This window comes from Ammodytes marinus (assembly GCF_949987685.1).
Source record: "Ammodytes marinus genome assembly, chromosome: 13".
Lineage (NCBI taxonomy): Eukaryota > Metazoa > Chordata > Actinopteri > Uranoscopiformes > Ammodytidae > Ammodytes > Ammodytes marinus.
In genome coordinates this window covers 26,277,511-26,296,611 of record NC_137217.1, presented here as the reverse complement: position 1 = coordinate 26,296,611, position 19,101 = coordinate 26,277,511, and the positions used below count along the sequence as shown (strand labels likewise).

General features: G+C 41.7%; 1 protein-coding gene across 1 annotated transcript; it reads right to left on the bottom strand.

Moving 5' to 3' along the window:
- Nucleotides 1-260: 260 nt before the first annotated feature.
- Nucleotides 261-11,104, bottom strand: scn1ba (sodium channel, voltage-gated, type I, beta a; the record flags this gene model as incomplete). Its single annotated transcript, XM_080039634.1, has 6 exons — nucleotides 261-369; nucleotides 510-584; nucleotides 752-893; nucleotides 2,128-2,365; nucleotides 3,646-3,812; nucleotides 11,035-11,104. The coding sequence occupies 5 exons, from the start codon at nucleotides 11,102-11,104 to the stop codon at nucleotides 518-520; spliced, it is 684 nt and encodes a 227-aa protein (XP_079895760.1). The 3' UTR covers nucleotides 261-369; nucleotides 510-517.
- Nucleotides 11,105-19,101: the final 7,997 nt, after the last annotated feature.

The window sequence follows — 19,101 nt, the reverse complement described above, 5'->3', positions numbered from 1 at the left end:
AAAGCATAAAAATGCACAAAAAAAGCTTGTAAGCATGCAGATAATGGATGTAAAATCAAAGCCTATAATATACTCTATATGTTCTCAGAGATCACCTGTGTGGACTTATAAAGCTACAATGTATATACACTTCTACTCTCTTCCCCCAGTCAGTCCCGTTGGACTAAGACTCGATACGTCCCTATGCTGTCCCTCTGAAAGGAATACAGTTCAGTCTTTTCCATCCTTTTCAAGGAAGTCCCATTAAAAACCCGACCTCTGCCCTCTCTGTGGTTCCATTTGTCCGTCATTCAGGGCAGATGGCGGGAGGTGAAGGTGTTGGACTGGATGTGAGATCCTCAAGGGAGCCATTGTGAGTTTCTCCATGACCTTAAAGTAAAAAATAAAATAAATATATACATAAAATAGTCATAATAATGAATAACGTTAGAGACGGGTACAGAAAAGGAGATCAATCTAAAGTCTAAATTAAATATTTTTTTTAAAGTTTAGTGAGAATCCAGACCTACCGGTGCTATTATTCTGCCACTTGTACACCTGCACAATTGTCTTTATTTTCCGAAGCTATAGCTAAATACTCCGCCCTGAAGGAAAGACAGGTAGATAGGAGAAAAGGATGAAGCAGGCAGTCAGGATCGTTGAATCAGAACAAGATATGAGGCGAAAAGAAAAGTGTCAGCAGGGTCTGGGATAGAAGGACTGGCCCTGTAGAGAGGCTGTGTGTGTGTGTGTGTGCGTGTGTGTAACTCACGCGCTCTCTCGCAGAGCTTCCTCTCCTGCCGCTGAGATCTTCCTGTAGCAGTAAATCATCTCCACCACCAGCCAGAGCTGCAGCCCGATGATGGACACGTACATCATCACCTCAGACAAGATGGATGCCAGTCCCCTGGTGCCTATAGAGAGACAGCGGGGGAAGACATGTCATCATATCTGTATCTGCTAATGGACAGAAGGCTGGATTTATCATTCTTCTGTATCATGAAAAGGATGGGGGCTACACAGGCCCTCTCTCCTGAACTATACTGTCTCATTACTGACCAGTGGTTTAGTAGGTAGCTGGTGTATTTACTCAGTTGAAAGGTTTATGCTCTTGACTGCCCAAGACTTACATTTTGTTAGACGACAATCTGCATGTGTGATCTTTTTAGATTTCCGCTCGTCTTGAGTTTTTTTTTTAAATACTTGAAGGTCAAATATTATACTCATTTATAGCTTCAAAATTGTAATTTGGGCTTCTACCCAGAAATTGTTTCCATAGTGTGGTGTCCAAAAAACCCTTCATATTTCCCACAGTGCATTTTGCATTTTCGTCTACCAACTACCGTTCAAATATATCAGTGTGACATCATGTTGTTCCAAAGCAATACAACTAACCTACAAATGTCAGTCCATAGTGGTTTTTGTCTCAATTAGTTTCCCTGTGTAGTGTATTTCATAATGACACATTCTAAGATTACTGATAATCAGGAGATTGCTTAATTACATGCAGAATTAACTAAGGAAAAGCCAGGAGAAGCTCCCTCGGTGTGTGTGTGCAGTTTGAGAGTGTTTAGGTTGGAGGCCCTCCTGCAGTCAGGAATGCATCTTTTATGGGCTAAGTCTGGAAATACACACAGTTGTGTTTATACAAACGTCATGATGTTCCAGGAACATCTTAATGTATGGTCCTGCGTAGGCCCAGAGGGACCAGAGCTAAAGGCATAACACCATACATGAACATAGTTGGTAGGGTGAGTTAATAGCTGTTTCCAGCCAATTAGAATTGGACTTGGGCGCTCATCGTGTCAATCTGTGAGTGGATAGACGAAAGCTCAATCTATCCTAGTTTACCAATAAGAATAAGTAGGTAGGTCTAAAGAGAAAGCGCTTTAAAAAGAGGCACACACAGACTGAAGGGAGGTTGGAATAATGGAATTGGCTAACCGGGCATGGCCAGCCTGGTCTGACACAGGCGCTGGGTTATTTTATCCTAATAAAATACTTTATCCACCTCAACTCATCGTGTCTCAGCAGATTCATTCTATTTCTCAAACTAACACCTTTTATGATGTACCCCTCAGAAATATACTACACCTGTTACCCACTCTAAACATACAGTACATCCCCATCCCCTCCCTCTGTCCTTACGCTGTGGCACCACTTTGACGTGGATAAACTTGGTGGTGTTGGTCTGAAACTCGTAGTCGGAGTACTTCAGGATGCGGTTGAATATGCATTTGTAGGTTCCCGTGTCATTGAAGGTCACGTTGAGGATGTAGATGGAGCCGTCCTGTAGGTCGCCGGTTTTCTTGCTGCCGTTCCAGTGCAGACGGCCGATGAAACGCGAGTCAAGGACATCCTCCTTTGTGTCTTCATAGCTGTATAACTGGAAGAGAGTTTTAGCACTTGTAAAAACTGTGGACATTCAGCAGAGTGACAAGTGATTCAGGAATACACGTGTTCAAAGACCATAACCGTGTTTCCTTCTGTTATAAATCATCTGCTGTAAGCTTTGCTTTGGAAAATTGGCTTTTAGATCCTTGAATTGTGTATATTTCTATGAGGGATAAGGCCGGCAATATTCTATGAATTGGTTATTTTCAAACAAACCTAATGAAAAAAGCCAACAATTATGTATATTATATATTTATCCTATCTGTGGCTCTCAGCCTTAAGCCCATGGGTTGATAATAAAGATTTAATTTCGATCTAGTATGAATCAAAAATATTTACTACTTTTATAACAAATGTAAGAATGATTTATTCAAACAGCTGTGTATGTAAAGATATAGAACTACCCTAGAAAGCTGCGGGTTTTCATCCTGGAGGAAACAGACTGCTGGTCGCTGCATCAGTTTTTTTTTTTTCCATATTGACCGAGCTGCTGTTATGGCTTGACCATTGCATTTCCTGGTCAATTAAGAGGATTCTTAACGAGCTAATGGGATCCACCTGCTCTACATAATGGCCACTTTGCTTTGCCCGGTGAGGACTCCTTACATAAGTAAAAGAGCTGCCTTCAAGTCGACAACAAAGGGGGTGGGGAGAAAGCCCGTCATGAAAAATGCAACACTCTGCTCTCTCTCTCATGATAAATGCATTGCAGCCGTTTCCAGGAAAAAGGAGACAAATGAGCCCGTTGTGACGACCGTGTTGGGCCCTAAGTGCTGATTGGATCTATTGCTTTATCTGGACTCATGATAACTAATCACATCAGGGAGAAAAAAACTGCGGCATTTTCGGTGATGGACTGAAGTTAATTCAATGGTGAAACTGTGATGTTATATATACGATTAAGAATGGCCAAATCAATTTTAGATACCATGAATTGACACCATCACCAATGGTTAAATTGGTGTTTAAATAAGCATTACTGGGTTTTTTGCAGCTATTTATTTTGCAAGAATGATATGTGTAGGTGGATTTTGTTACCTGTGCATGGAACCAAGTTAGCATTTCCACCCCTGTTTCCAGTCTTTGTAGTATATTACGCTAACGTGCTACTGGCTGTAGAGCCATATTTTGGCTACCATACAAATTTTAGAATGGCATAAATCTTATCTAATTCTTAGGCCACAAGAAGGCAAAAGTGTTTTTCCAACGATGACAAAATACAATTTTTTTATAGCTTTCAAATTAGTCGTCATGTATCTTGTCACTACTCACAGGAAAGAAGTCTGTCTCATCTGAAGCCTTGAAGGACCAGTTGACGGAGGCCGAGGCTTTCACCTCACCCCTCATCTTACAGGAGATGCAGCCCAGTTTGAAGCCTTTGTTTGCCTCTGCCTCAGTTTCTGAGTCCACCTCCACACAGGCTCCATGGCACAGAGACACTATGGGACAAGGATGAAGGACACACAGTTAGAAACCCTCCTGAATCACTTGTTTAGTCTATCTGCAGGTGACACAGTTCAGAGGTAAGAGCCGTGGCTGGCTATCCTCTTTTTCATTTACCCGAGACCCGAGGGGAAAGCTTGTTGTCCAGTATTTGGGTACTGGCAGGCAAACTGTACAAAACAGCTGTTTGCTACTGTAACTTTTGAATTTTTGTTGTGCGTGCTTGCTTCCAATGCTTATCGCATGCGTGTGTTTTTTCTTTTGTTTCTGGCATAGACAGTATTTTTATTTTTATTTCCACTCATTTCAGTTTGTAGATAATGTTGTCAATTTGTTATTGTTTTGTAGTAATTTACATTCCGTGGAACTGAGGGGAAATAAAGAGGTTGCAGTGAGAGATACTACGCAGTTTATTGCATTCTGTCGACTGGCAAGTGAGCTAAATCCATATATAGAAGCGTGAGTCTATATATGCCATCATCACCATGACACACACTTCTCATCGGCCGAGAGCTACACACCTGGAACTCCAAATGTTTCTCTCTCACACTGCACCTTGCCGTTTCCACTGAGGCCTCAGCATGGCTCTCAACCAATGACCGTGTGCTATTCTCAACTCTGACCTCTGGGGATGCTTTTTGTTTCGAATCACAAGTTGTGTGGGGATGGGAAGGGGAGAGGACAGGAAAAACAACGCTGATCAGACCAACTGAAACCATTCAAAGTTGAGATGCACAGAGGCTGCATGTCGTCCATTGCCCATACTGAATATACACAGATCTATAAACAGGACTCCACACTACAAAGATACACATAGGGGAGGAGTGGCAGAAGGGAAAGGAAGGATAAGGTTAGTGCACATTTCAATAGGAAGAGCCATTTCTGCAAAAGCATGGGGAAGCAGGAGGGAAGAGATCTAATGTTAGCTGATGCACTGCAGAGGGAGAAGAGGGGCAGAACAAGGGGCAAGAGAAGAAGAGAAAGTTAAGAACATAAATTAAGACTTGACAGGTCCAAAAATAGAAACCCAAACAAAAAAAGACCCATTGCTATCAGAGACCTGAGCCCAGCTGGACCTGGGTTGGGACCCGAGGATGACTAAACTCTAGCCTGAACTGTATTTGAAACTTGTGGTGTGCTTAGTTTTGGTTTAACCACAATATGGTTCACACTCTGTTATGTCTGATGTACTCTTATTTATTAATTAAATGCCAGCATTCTTATTATATATTTTTCATAATAATGATGATGAAACCGAGACTGTATCAATTATTATTATTACTTTTTTCAGTTGGTACAGCCATGTTTGCATTCTTCTTCCACCTTTTCCGCAAACTAGTTTTTTGTAAGTTCTCTATAGTGTTATGGTTTTACTTTGGTTGCTTAGTTACTAGGTGGAAAATGGCCAAAACTATGACATTATGACCATAGTTGTTATGCATAAGAATATTCCTTTAAAGTAGCATTTATACTGACATAAACAAGTTTGGTCGGGTGCTGGGATTTGGGGTCTGCTGACCTCTATATTAGGACCAACAGACCTGAGGCAACCAGCATTTGCAAATATCTGCTTGGATAGAAGTAGAATTATTCATGCAGTGAATATAAAATGCAAAAATTGTTGGGTTATTTTTACACATTTATATTTAAATCTCTACACCTGGTTAGTTATCTTGATGGTTTCAAATGTGACCTGATTGCTTTTGTTAATTACAAACTGCTGTGAGCTGTAGGCCTTCCAGCTGTGAGCGCCGCAGCTAATCCTCGCTCACCAATAGAGGTCAATGAAAGTCAGTCATCACTATATGCCCCTGTGAAAGCTCACAAGAGGGTTATATGTTTACAAGTAGACACTGCCGAATGATTGGTTGAACAAATACTGTAATAGTTATTTTGACTCAGGTCTGTAAAAAAATGCAATTGTATCAGCTTCTACTATGAGAAGACAGAGAGTCAGAATGAGAAAGAAAAAGAGACAACGGTTGCACACACAAGAGTAATAAGACACATGCATGCAGAAACACACAGGAGGGTTTGAGACGGCTGCAGTATTGACTGCCCAGAGAAAAGGCACCTGAAACACAGACAGAGACCGACACATTTCAGCAACACACACACACACACACACACACACACACACACACACATACACACACACACAAACACAAACAAACAGCGTGAGGCTCTAATCCAGAGGGGGGTCGGTGACGCAGCAGGAGGCAAGAATGTGCAAGGTGTGCAGGGATGCTGCTGACTGTGTGAAGCTGAAACAGCAAAGTAAAGAAGACAGCCGGAAGACACAGCAAGAGAGAGAGAGACAGAGAAGGAGAGAGAGAGAGAGAAAGCTGACGCAAAAGGAACAGCACATCCAAAGTGCAGACTAAACAGAGCCACCAAAATGCCTCAGCAACGTTTCTCACGGACACATACACACAGAGCATAAAAAAAATCCTAAATCCATTGCGTAATCTGTGGACTGATGTTCAGGATTATGCAACAGATATTCCAGAAATTGCAGATTAAGAGTTTGTTATTTTCCCTGACAGGGGGTTGGTTAATCCCACATACACTCAACAAAAATATAAACGCAACACTTTTGTTTTTGCTCCCATTTTTCATGAGATGGATTTAAAGATCTAAAATTCATTCCAGATACACAATTGTACCATTTCTCCCAAACATTGTTCACAAATCTAATGTGTGATAGTGAGCACTTCTGCTTTGCTGAGATAATCCATCCCACCTCACTGGTGTGCCACATCAAGATGCTGATCTGACATCATGATTAGTGCACAGGTGTGCCTTAGACTGTCCACAATAAAAGGCCACCCTGAAATGTGCAGTTTTGTCTCACAGCAAAATGCCACAGATGCCACAAGCATTGAGGGAGCGTGCAATTGGCATGCTGACAGCAGGAATGTCAACCAGATCTGTTGCTCGTGCATTGAATGTTCATTTCTCCACCATAAGCCGTCTCCAGCAACTTCGCACAGCCATTGAAGAGGAGTGGACCAACATTCCACAGGCCACAATTGACAATCTGATAAACTCTATGCGAAGAAGATGTGTTGCACTGCATGAGGCAAATGGTGGTCACACCAGATACTGGTCCCCAGACCCCCAATAAAGCAAAAAAATGCACATTTCAGAGTGGCCTTTTATTGTGGACAGTCTAAGGCACACCTGTGCACTAATCATGATGTCAGATCAGCATCTTGATGTGGCACACCTGTGAGGTGGGATGGATTATCTCAGCAAAGCAGAAGTGCTCACTATCACACATTTAGACAGATTTGTGAACATTGTTTGAGAGAAATGGTACAATTGTGTATCTGGAATGAATTTTAGATCTTTAAGTCCATCTCATGAAAAATGGGAGCAAAAACAAAAGTGTTGCGTTTATATTTTTGTTGAGTGTATTAGTTGCTGTGTACCTCTGAAGGGCATACAAAATGAAAAATATTTATATAGCTTTAGCTGCACAAAAGACCATCCACCAAATGAGGTCAGGTATTTTAGCATGCCGCTGGGAGCTGAAGGAAATAGTTTAACCATATAAGAGTGATAAGTATAAGAAAATTGGACAAGCAACAGCTAAAAAAAACAGACAAAGCAGGACAACATCCGTTTCCATGGCTGTTTTACCATGGACATAAACACCCACACGTACTGTAGACATACAGTATGTAACCTGGGGAGAAATGCATAGCATCTTTGACGTTTCCCTTGACACCAAGCAAACAAGAGACTTTCCACTGGAACAAAGTGGACCCAATGAATCATTGCTCATCCTTTTAGTCCACAAAGATGGTAAAGCGATGGCAAACTGGTCTGTCACTATTGGACAGGCACGAGGATTTTCTTCCTAAAAACGAGCTGCTCAATTGATTAAAAAAGAAGAATATATTTTGCGGACTCCAAACACGAAAACAAGACATCCAACATCATCCAGAAAAGACAAACAGATTTCCCAAATAAAAAAGATAAGAGGATTTCTCAAACACTAGTGGAAAACACATCCAATCCAACGTTGCCCCATTTCATACGCTTCTTTAGCTCCCGAACGTTTCTTTTTCTACAATGTATGGGTAGAAAATCTAAAGAAAGAAAGGTCAGTGATGCAAAAGTCAATATCGTTACCATAGAAATTGTGTCAGATTCATGCAACCTTGACGTTTCACAATCTGACGGCCCCTGCGCATGGAGCCCATGTGTGTCTGCTGTAGTTCTTACATCACATTCCTGTTTTTTTTTGTTACTACAGAGTTAAAAAAAAACTTGCTGCAGTGCATCACTTGAGTAGCTGTAATTAGCTTATGTTATCTGAGCCTCTCTGTAATGTAATTTCCCATTTGTGCAGATGGTCGAAGTGAAGTGATTCACTACTACACATGAATCCAAATGGATGGGGGGAGGGGGGACTGAGAAGATGGTGTGGTTGTTCAGACATCCTGTTGACGGTGATCACCTTTAACCATAAGTCCATGTTCCAGAACCATTTGCAGACTAAATGGCTCCATGCTGCTGGATGCATTAGTTAAAGTTGCCATCAGATCCATTAGGGTTATTATGAGCCTCACCCTGTCAATTTACTGTAGAGTGTTGCTCATGGCGGATTTTCTGTTCTCGAAATTCATAAGAAAATTTAAAAACGTTCCTTCACAATTTCTGCATCGTCATTCCCACTGTTTGGGAACATTTCAGATTTATTTTTATCACATGGTCTATCCTGGATGAACCTACTAGGAGTGATTCAACAGCAATAAACTCTGTCAAGTATAAAAACCAGTTTACTCATATAATCATATTATAGAAAGTCTTAATTTATTTTCTTCTCTGAGGATTCTCTGAGGAATACTTGTGGCATTACATTGGAAAAAAAGAAGCTGAAGAATTTTTCCACTTAGACACTTTGTAACCTCACAAAAACATTCAAAGTTCACTACATAGGGATGAACTACATGTGATATCCAAGTCTTTCATTTAATCAAAGGGGGTCCATTCATTTTTCCTATTTCTGCCGTGTCTGCTTTTATTCGCCCTCTGCGGCCGTCACCAAACCTAATTCAGATGGAGCCTGGTGTTTTAGAGCGAGGGTTCCAAATTCAAAATGTTATCGTCGAATCATCCCAGTTAATATTCAACTGTTGTAATATATGTATCTGTTTGATCTCCTTGTACAATCTCCTGCCTTTTATAAACTTCTTGAATTCCATCTTGTGTTTTTATTTATAGCACAATAGCACACAAATGATGCACAGGCATTAGCAATTGGACATTTCAAAATAAAAAGAGCACCTTCTGCTATTTTGAACCGCCTCAATCTGTTCCTTTTCTCTGTTATTAAGAGATTCCATCCAATTTCCTGTCTGTTCTTATATCCTCATCCTCACTGCATACCGCTCCAGATGTGCTCACTCACTCACGTCCTTAACTAAACCCAACCCGCCGGCACTTCCAGCAAAGTGTCTATTTCCGTCTACCGTTGTATAACCTTCTACGTTTTGGCCAAGCTTCACTTTCTGCTTACTGGCTTAACTTGCTGTAGCTTTGCCCGTTTATTTCAGCCTTATACTCTTGATGGTATCGCTAAATTTCATGTGAAGGAATGACAACATTACTATCTCTATTATTACATTTTGCGAAGTCTATTAAAGGTGGAGTTAGCGATTCTTGAGAATGCTTGTTGTCCAAATCACTTTTTGTCAAAATCAGTGAATATCTCTGGTATGTAAACAATGGGTATGTAAACAAAGCGCCCCACTGTAGCTAGCAACATGACAGTTTACAGAGGCTAGGCTGTGTATTGACACTGGATTTTTTTTCAGCGCTCACACAGTATGGACGGATAGTGAGGAGATATTCACTGATTTGACAAAAAGTGATTTTGACAACAAGCATTCTCCAGAATCGCTGACTCCACCTCTAAACTGAGTTACTTGTTATTGTATGTGTGGTTGGTGGTGTGTCTGTCAGTGACTGAGTGCGAGACAAAGAGCATCTGGCTGTGGTGATCTAATTGGTGATCAGTAGATCTAATTGGTTCCCTTATTGTGCTGAAATCTAAATCCCTACCAACTGAGCTAAGGGCGCCCCTGTTTTGATGTTTTTTATCATGTTTTATCACACTTACGGATCTGAGATGATGCTAAATAACTCGCTGATTGAAGACCACAGTGCATTAATGTGGTGACGTGGGGACGAGGGAGGGGACTGCTAACTGCAGTCACTGACAGGAAGTTAGCTAAACTGACCATTCCGCTTACTAAACCTTTAAGCAGCTCAGGCTTTTGCCATCTCAGTGCGAGATGTTGTTTTCATGCTGTAAAATGATAAACTGCTTCTTGTGAAGGCAGGGAATTCAGTTGGGATATCTCAAATGAAACAGTTAGCTGCTGGAGGAGTAGAGAGGTTCTAAACGCTTGGCACAAACTTAAAGGAACTTTCCCTTTCCTAAAACTTTCACTGCTTACCGATTATCGATGAACTGACATTTGATGATATCACCGCTGCTTTTAGGTCGCAATGGGCACTTTTTCACCATTTATTTTTAAATCAATCATCAAACAGATTAATGAATCTATAATGAAAATAATCATTGGTTGTAGCCCTTAATTGCGTACACACATATATTCACACGCCAAAGGAACACTATGTCCCAATGTAACACACAGGGAGAAATTAATAATCTGCATTGTTCCAGACCTACACAACAGTTTCTGTGTGTGTGTGTGTGTGTGTGTGTGTGTGTGTGTGTGTGTGTGTGTGTGTGTGTGTGTGTCTACCCTCCATTTTAACGCTGCAGCATGGCCTCATCTCATTACTCTGAAAGTATAAAAAAAAACTGAACAGCTGGGCTTTTAGTAGGCAATCCAGCAAAAAGACGGAGCAACAAACACACACTCACTCACATATCTGCATCTGAACACACACACACACACACACACACACACACACACACACACACACACACACACACACACACACACACACACACACACACACACACACGAACACATACATCCATAAACACAAGTTGGGGGAAAAAAACATTTGCCTAGAACAGACAGAGTAAATGAGGACAACATCCGACTAACAGGAAACCCATCAACAACAGTCAACAACTCAGCAAAGTCAATGAACTGATTGGATGGATTGGGGGGCTCATGCATGCCAACATGTTGACACGCCGTGGAAACTCAAATACTTTCCACTCACCTTGAAGTGCCAGAAGTGCCAGAAGCAGCAGCAGCAGCAGCGGCCGCAGCATCTCTTGTACTGCAGACATCCTGACAGGAGTGAGAACAAGACGTCTCTCTAGCGCGCACACACACACACACACACACACACACACACACACACACACACACACACACGCGCGCGCACACTCACACCAAAAATGGGAGACCCTAGAAAAATCTACAGCAGCTTTGCAAGCGTTGATGAAGAACCTTTGGAGCACTATGGAGCCGAAGATGTCCTGACTACCATTCAGAGCCCTGGAGCTGAGGAGAACAGACTCTCTCCTGAGGCTGCTGGGACTCTGGGTGTGGTGTTCTTTTTTTTGTATTAATGAATTTTCCAGCTGATGACAAGGACTGGAAGAAGGAGGGGTCTTCTTGCTGATCTGGTCTTCTTAAGCACCTGAAAACCCTGGAAGCTGAAGCAGTGTGGAAGGTGTGTGCCCTGCCACCTCTCCTGATCTCAATCCCATGTGTTTTAGCTGGAGAGTGTGTCTGTCCAGCAGCCTCTCAGTGTGTGAGTGTACAGGCTATAGAGTTACCGCGGGTGGAGTTTCAGGTTTCAGCCTCTTCTTGTCGCTTGGAAAAAAAAGGCCCTTTTGTTCAACTATGTGTATACCCCGTGGTGGCACACCCTTAGGCCTGTTCAGCTCCACAATGAGACTGTGTGCACCAAATAGTGCCAGTGGTATATACCCTGAACACACAGACTTGGCGACGAATGGCACTGTCAGAGATTAACAGCAAAAAGCCACTGGAAGACTTGATTTCTTAATCTGACCGAAAGGGGGGAGGGGGGCGTGCGATGGAATTTCTGCTGAAAATGGAAGACGAGCTGCTTGCAAGAGAGAGTTGTGTAATGATTGCTGGAGTGAAAAAAGAAAGAAAGTTAAATAAATTATAATTATCAACTGTTTATAGTTATTGCCTCCTATACACGTTATTGCTTTCTACCTGTGTCAAAGTTGCAGCTTCACACCTTTAGATCAAGCTCTCTGGGCAGTGATCTAGGCCAGAGTCTGTCTGTCTGTCTGTCTGTCTGTCTGTCGGTCTGTCTGTCTGTCTGTCTGTCTGTCTCATTCACGTTAAGTCCGCTAGTGGAGTGTATAGTTGCTGTCTGGGCATGCTGATCTCTCACAACAGCACAGGTGGCTCTGGCGCTCCACTCCAAATGGTCACCACCACATGCAGCAAATGACAACACGGAAAACGGGGGGGAAGGCATGCATGGAACGGCTAACGGTCATTGTTGAAACCGCTGCCTGCCTTCTGTGCGTTTTAGGAGGCTAAAAAAGAAAGAAAGTGCGTAACTCTTCTGTGCATTCCAGCGGCGTGGCTATGAATGAAGTATAGATTTACCTGGATTTGTATGTAGCCTAAATGTTGTGTAGCCTATGCAAGAAACTACAGTCAACTACCGGTTTATCTTTGATAATTACTTAACAAAATGCATTAAATCATGCCTGTCCACTTTTTTTTAATCCCGTGAACGCAGAGTGGCCGAGCGCACCGTCTCGGCGACCTGTCACCTCTCAAAGAGAGCGCTTTTTCACTAGCCGATGTCCTCGAAACGTCACGTCCAATTGATGGGCCAGAGGTGGTAGGTCTCCATCCCCCGTCTACCTGTTACGTGATGGAACAAAAACAGAATCTCCTTCTTCTTCTTATTGTCTCATAAAGATGTGGCAGAAAGGTATTTTAGAGACCCGCATATTCCTCTTGGAGATAACCGAAGCGTCAATTTAAAGGACACACACACACAAACAAACACAAAAAACTGTTACCTCCATAAATTACATGGTGTGTCAGTGCAAGGATGCCGCGCCAGTCAGTCAGTCCTTGGGGATGTGTGAATGTGTGATGGGAGGGGCATGCAGGAGGAGGGGCGTGATGCATCACAGCAGAGGGATAGGGAAACAAGAAGAGGAGGAAGAAGAAGTATTGAGCCGTTGTTATGACAACAGGAATTTATGCGATATGTTCACGCCTTCCGGAAAAACAAAACAATAAGCCACGTGTTGGCAAATAGCCTACAACAGCCAAGTCACTGATATGCTTATCACTGTAAAACAAATAGTTTAGGAGAATTATAGGAATATTAGGATCTCATTACAAGGCTTATTTTTATTACATTTTTTTACATTATACTTTTTGATTTTACAAGAAAAATGCTTGATCCGTGAAACACATTGAAACCATTCAGAATTCTGCACGTAGGCCCGATATGTAGAAATAAAAAGTTAAAATAATTTGCTTATGCCAAACATAGGCTATACGATACAATTGAAATATGTATTTTTTTTTTACCTAACCCATTATGCTTAATCTTACACATGGACTATAATTTAAATGTAAATATGAATCCTCATCACTCTCTTTAGAAACATCTTAATTTTCAGGGTCAAAACCATAGATAGTATAATAAACCCCTCCAATATCAAATAAAGTGATGTGCAGTGGAGTCATGTGACAGTTGAGCTGTACATTGGCAGTGGTGCAACAGTGCCACCACGAGGCCAAACAGAAGAGCACAGGTGCCAGGGAGGGTACACAGATAGGCCTTTCACACCGCCGCAAAATCGGAGCTAGTTCTGGGCTTGTTCGGAGTTAGAGCCAGTGTTTTGGTTTCACACCGCCAGAGAGCCTGCTCCGGGCCGTAAAAACCGGGGGAACTCATACCCCAGGATTGAGCAGGGTTTGATAAGAACTGCTTGCGCGAACGGTTGGGGGAGGGATTATCCTGACCAACCAGAGCAACTCAAACCTCATGCCCGCCATATTTAAAAACACCGCTACTACGAGACGTAAACATAACATAATTACCGAACGTAGCGATCAAATTGACCGGCGAGAATACGCTGTATGGGTCCTGTTTGCTTAAGAAAGCAAAGCGAGAGCCAACAAGTGTAAAAATAAGACGTATTCGCCGCTGTTGTTGTGCTTAAAGCTAGCGGTAGCTTTAGCGTTAGCCACAAGAGCAGCGGCGTCGGGTGACGTACACACACGTTTACAGTGACGTCATGACGTTGCTCTCTTGCCGGCTCCATGGCTGTCTCCGGTCGATGTGAAACCAACCGGTTCATAACTGGGATAAGGCTGTAACCAGTTTTGAACTGACCCCAACACCAGCCTGGAACTGACTCTTGGTTCATTTTGGTGTGAAAGGCCTAATAGCTAAATCAGTGTAACAGTGTTGGAACATTAATAGCTAAGTGCATTTACTCAGGTAGCCTAAAAGTGAGCTCAAATTCGATGTAATTGTACTTTACTTGACTATTTAATTGTATTCTACTTTATATTTCTACTCCGCTATATTTGTCAGATAGTCTGTTATAGTAACATTTCAGATTATGTCTTCTTGTCCAGTGACAACCATGTAACTCCAAATTGAGATGATTTAAGGTTTGCATTTTCCTGACAAACTGAAAGATGAAGAGTTTCCTTTAACTATTATTAATATACAGTTCATTATTGCTATCATTGGGTTACATTTTAGAAATTTACAATTTGTTTAATTTTTAAAGATGGGGCTTGGTCAGGTCCCCTCATTCAAATGTGTTTACACTAGTTGCTGTCTTTTTTAAAGAATGGATTTTAAAAAGTATACATGAGGCTCATCTGGTTGGTCTCATTGGTTTGATTTTAAAGGAGGATAGTCATCATCCAATTTACAGTTTGTCACTCATAACTACATGGAAGGTTTCTCATCTACCCACTACAACCGCCAGACATTTCAACGGACAACTGACAGGTTTTAAAACAACTTTTTCGGACACTATTCTTTTGCTCTTAGTCAGTCACCCACATAAATAGGCCTACACATCCTCACACGACCACATGTAACATGACCACAGGTACACTGACTTCCTCTCTCTCTGGGGGTATCAGTGGTGTGTGTGTGTGTGTGTGTGTGTGTGTGTGTGTGTGTGTGTGTGTGTGTGTGTGTGTGTGTGAATTTCTTCTGTGTTTTAAAAAAATATATCCTTAACGTTAAGCCAGCATTATGGTTGTAATTCCAGCAATACTATATATAAATGTCTTGAAGGGTAAAGGGTCACTCTCAATGTTTGCCCCTTTGTGCAATACCGTCTATGGTCATAAGAGGGAGATGAAGTACCTTTAAATATACCTTGCTTTATATACAAGGCCACAGGAAGTGTGCAGGAAGTGCTGGTACAAACTGTAGACTGCAGAGAAGATAAACCAGAAGTGCACATTTCTGGTGAAGGAGGAATCTACAGATGGAACTTTATCTAATCTGAGTATGCAGATTCCCTCACTTTGCAGCAATATGGCTGCAGCGATATGCGGGGAAATCAAAACAAAAAACATATGACTGGTATCCACTTAAGAATGAACATGTTCAAGCTAAGAGCAGTATTTGCATTTATATTTATATATATTATAAAATATCCTCCATCACACTTCACTGCTTGCAACCAACATCAGATGTTCTGTGAGAAAGCGCTACCACCACTGTTTTATACGGTAGTTTTTTCTTCTGACTAGGGACCTACAGTAATTGATGAATCAACCAGCTGGTGCGTAGTGGATTTTGGGGTTCTGAGGACTGTAGGTAAGCCATATTCCTGAAATGGTAGAGCATTCTTGAATCATTCTGATTTGTTCAGACGCGAAAGGTTGAAGGACTTCTAATATGGACACAGCCATGTAAATATTTGACAGAGTCGGAGCAGTAAGGCATCATGCATTCAGTTTTTCTCCATTTTGAGTTGAATTGACACAAATGCAACACTGAAGGCGCCAAAGTTAGCTTCTTCTTCTGCACATCAGCAGGAAAGTGAAGATGCCCAGCAGGATGGTGATGGGCACCAGGAGAAGAGCCGCATACAGGCACCACGGCTCTGGAAACACCCCATCACTTGGTTCTGAGAAAACACAAAAAACACTGATATGAAGCGTATTACAAGGATCAAATCACACATGGATACTGTGTTAGATTAAGAGTAAACCCCGTGAAGTGAAACCAACTGCATTGATAGATACCACTAGACCTAATGTATTTCTTGTAAATTGTGTGAGTTGATCCTATAATATAAAAAAAAATAAGTTTATAAAAAAAAATTGTCCATTTTCCCCTCAACATAGAAACGGAGCGCCTGCTGCGGTCTGGGGGCGACTCACCGGAGACAGTTGTTGAATCTGTTACATTTTTTTCAGCAGCTCCAACTTCACTAGACACTAAAGAGAAAAACAATCAAACGGGTTTCTTCACTTCAGTGTTGACATATTGCATGATTTCTGGGCAGTGAAGCATTTTCAAACTTTCAAAGTGCAGAGTGCGTCTTTGACTTTGATGATATGTATTCACTGATATTTTCATGCTGCAGGCTTTGCCAGTTAGTCGTCTTTGGGCCAATGAAATTTGGAGATAACGTAGCTAGAACAGGATAAAGGGAGTGTTTTTCAACCAGGCTATTCATTTCAGCATGAGTGTTCTGTTTTTTTGTAGGCTATTTCAAAGAGGTGTAGCACAGCTTAAGGGTCATATACTAAAGAGCAAATTTAAAGGGCTCGTACATGCGCCCTTCAAATATTAAAGGGATGTATTTTTGACCTTGAGGCTTTAGACTGGGATCCAAATCAACTAATAACAAAGTGAGTGCACTAACATACCCCTTCATACTATTGTAGGCTTTGGCAGACAAATCTATTCCTTGTTTCATTAAAAAATATCTTGCACATGCTATCTAAAGTTAATGTGAAGCTTTAGTGGTGTTTCTAGTATGAAATGTTCAAAACAAAATCGGATCACAAGGGAGATTATTACCAAGGCGATAGTGGAAGATGCGCTCCGTTATCAGTTCTTCATTCAGGTGCAGCTGACACTCGTATTTTCCTTGTCCCTTCGGAGAGACGTTCTCAGAGAGTGTGACGTAGGGCCGAGCTGCGACGACACCTCCCGAGGCCGAGGGAACACTTTGGAGTTTGCGTCCATCATGGAAGATGGACAAAACAAATGCGGGATCCGAGGTCACGTTCACTTCACAGAGCAGAGAGTCATGGTTGGGGGTGAGGTTAAAGGTCATGGTGCCTGCGGAGAGAGACACAGACAGATTTAAAACTATAATGGCATGTTGTTGTGTTTTTATCTTGATTTTTTTCAGATCGGAAAGCAAGTTCTGCAACCGAAGAGCACACTTTTTTTCCCTTTGTGCTAATCTTAATTTAACTTTGCAAACCGCAGATGGTTCATTTGTGGACACTGACGTAGGCCTATTTGGACTTCTTTTTTTCAGTTTCAGGTTTACAAGGTATTTAGTTTGAATTGTTTCACATGCAACTACGTATATGAAACATATTTTCTCTGTTATTTCCCTCATCTGAACAGTTTATCATACATGAACTTTTCTGAGGAACTGGGTAAAACATACGTCACCAAGCCAAGTCAGAAAAACAACATCTGCTGACAGCAAAAGGTAATAACCTGTAAATCCCCACTCATAGACTGGACCAAGAAGGCTCAACAAACAACTTCAACAATGGCCGCAAGGTAATGCGCATTTCTTTAGACCTTTTTTGGCAACTGTCCCCATGACATCAGAAGGAGGAAATCACACAATATACTTTGCATACCTTGCTAACATATGGCAGTGCGTCTGGAGAGAGGACAAACAAAGCACTTGGCACAAAGCATATTTGATCCCTCTACTTGCCTTAGGCCTCCAATCTAATATCCAGAACTTTAGCCCTCAACTGGATTCCTGTCCATACCCTGATCCCTCTGGCAAACCAAAATCTGTCTTCAACTTCTACCAAACCCTACGACAGCCTGATTTGAACTTGTAGATGTAAAATACTGTTGGTTTATCGCAATACACTGGAAATGAACGATAAAAAAAACTTTTATTTACCATAAACCAACAGTAAAGTTTCATTTCCTCTCGTCCTGAAACTGTTATCCTTATCTGTGGTAACGGAGAGCTTGCACAGGTACTTTCCGCTGTCGGCCCACTGGACATTTTTGAAGAGTATGGATTTGTTTAAAGATAACTGGTTATTGTCCAGGAGGTCAACACGTCCCTCATATTTCTCAGACGGGGTCCACAGTCTTGGTTTATCAGCGTCCTCCGTTAAGTATACCCAATACAGGACCGGTGGGGTCAGCATTTTCTCATTGTTGGACAGCTTGAGCTGGCAGGGCATGATGACATCGTGCCCCAGAGCAGCGGTAAGCACAGGAGGCTGGTGGACTGTTACCAGGGAGCAAGTACCTGAACAAAAACAACATGCTGAAACATCAAACAGGATGTTGGGTTATTTATCTAATTTCCTGCAAAAAGTAGCCTAACCATCACAGTGTCTTCCTCTGAAATGCTCAACCACTGCCTCTGTTGTTTTTTTAAAGTTGTGTTTTTATGATGGTCAATAGGCAGCAGCTGACAGGGTAAAAGCAAAGACCACATTGTTTGAACATGCAAGATCTTAATTGGAACATTTGCCAACCAATTTTCTGGCTTATCGAGAAAACTCTTTTCAATTTACGATTGTATGATAGCTGCAGTTCTGCCTACATTGTACATAAGCTACTGTACAATGCTTATGTATACTTATTTTCCCACTTGGGCACTTAACACCATACAGGTGCTACGAGGAACTTTAAAATATTTCTGAAACAGTCTAATATTTCCTTTGACGATCATAAATTACATGTAACAACAAACGAGACCATTAGTGCAAAGAATGCTATTTTTATATAGTTTTTCTTAATTTCTTTGTCATGTGTACGCTCACCCAGGAACAACAGCTGGCGTAGTCAAAACACTACTGCTTTTGTCCAAAGGGGGTGCAAGAATGAACACAAACAGAAAGTTCCTTGGAGCACCTTTGTTTTTGTAACTCCGCTAGTTTGCATGGCAGAATCTGTGACTCCAGACATAGATTTCTGAAGTATTGTTTTATAGCTGGCATATTTTGGTTCGACCAGTTTGGAAGTTAATGGACCCAGAAAATAATAATATTAAAGTTTTGCCCTGCTTAGATGGATGCAAATTCAGCATGCAATAAACTGCATGCTACACTC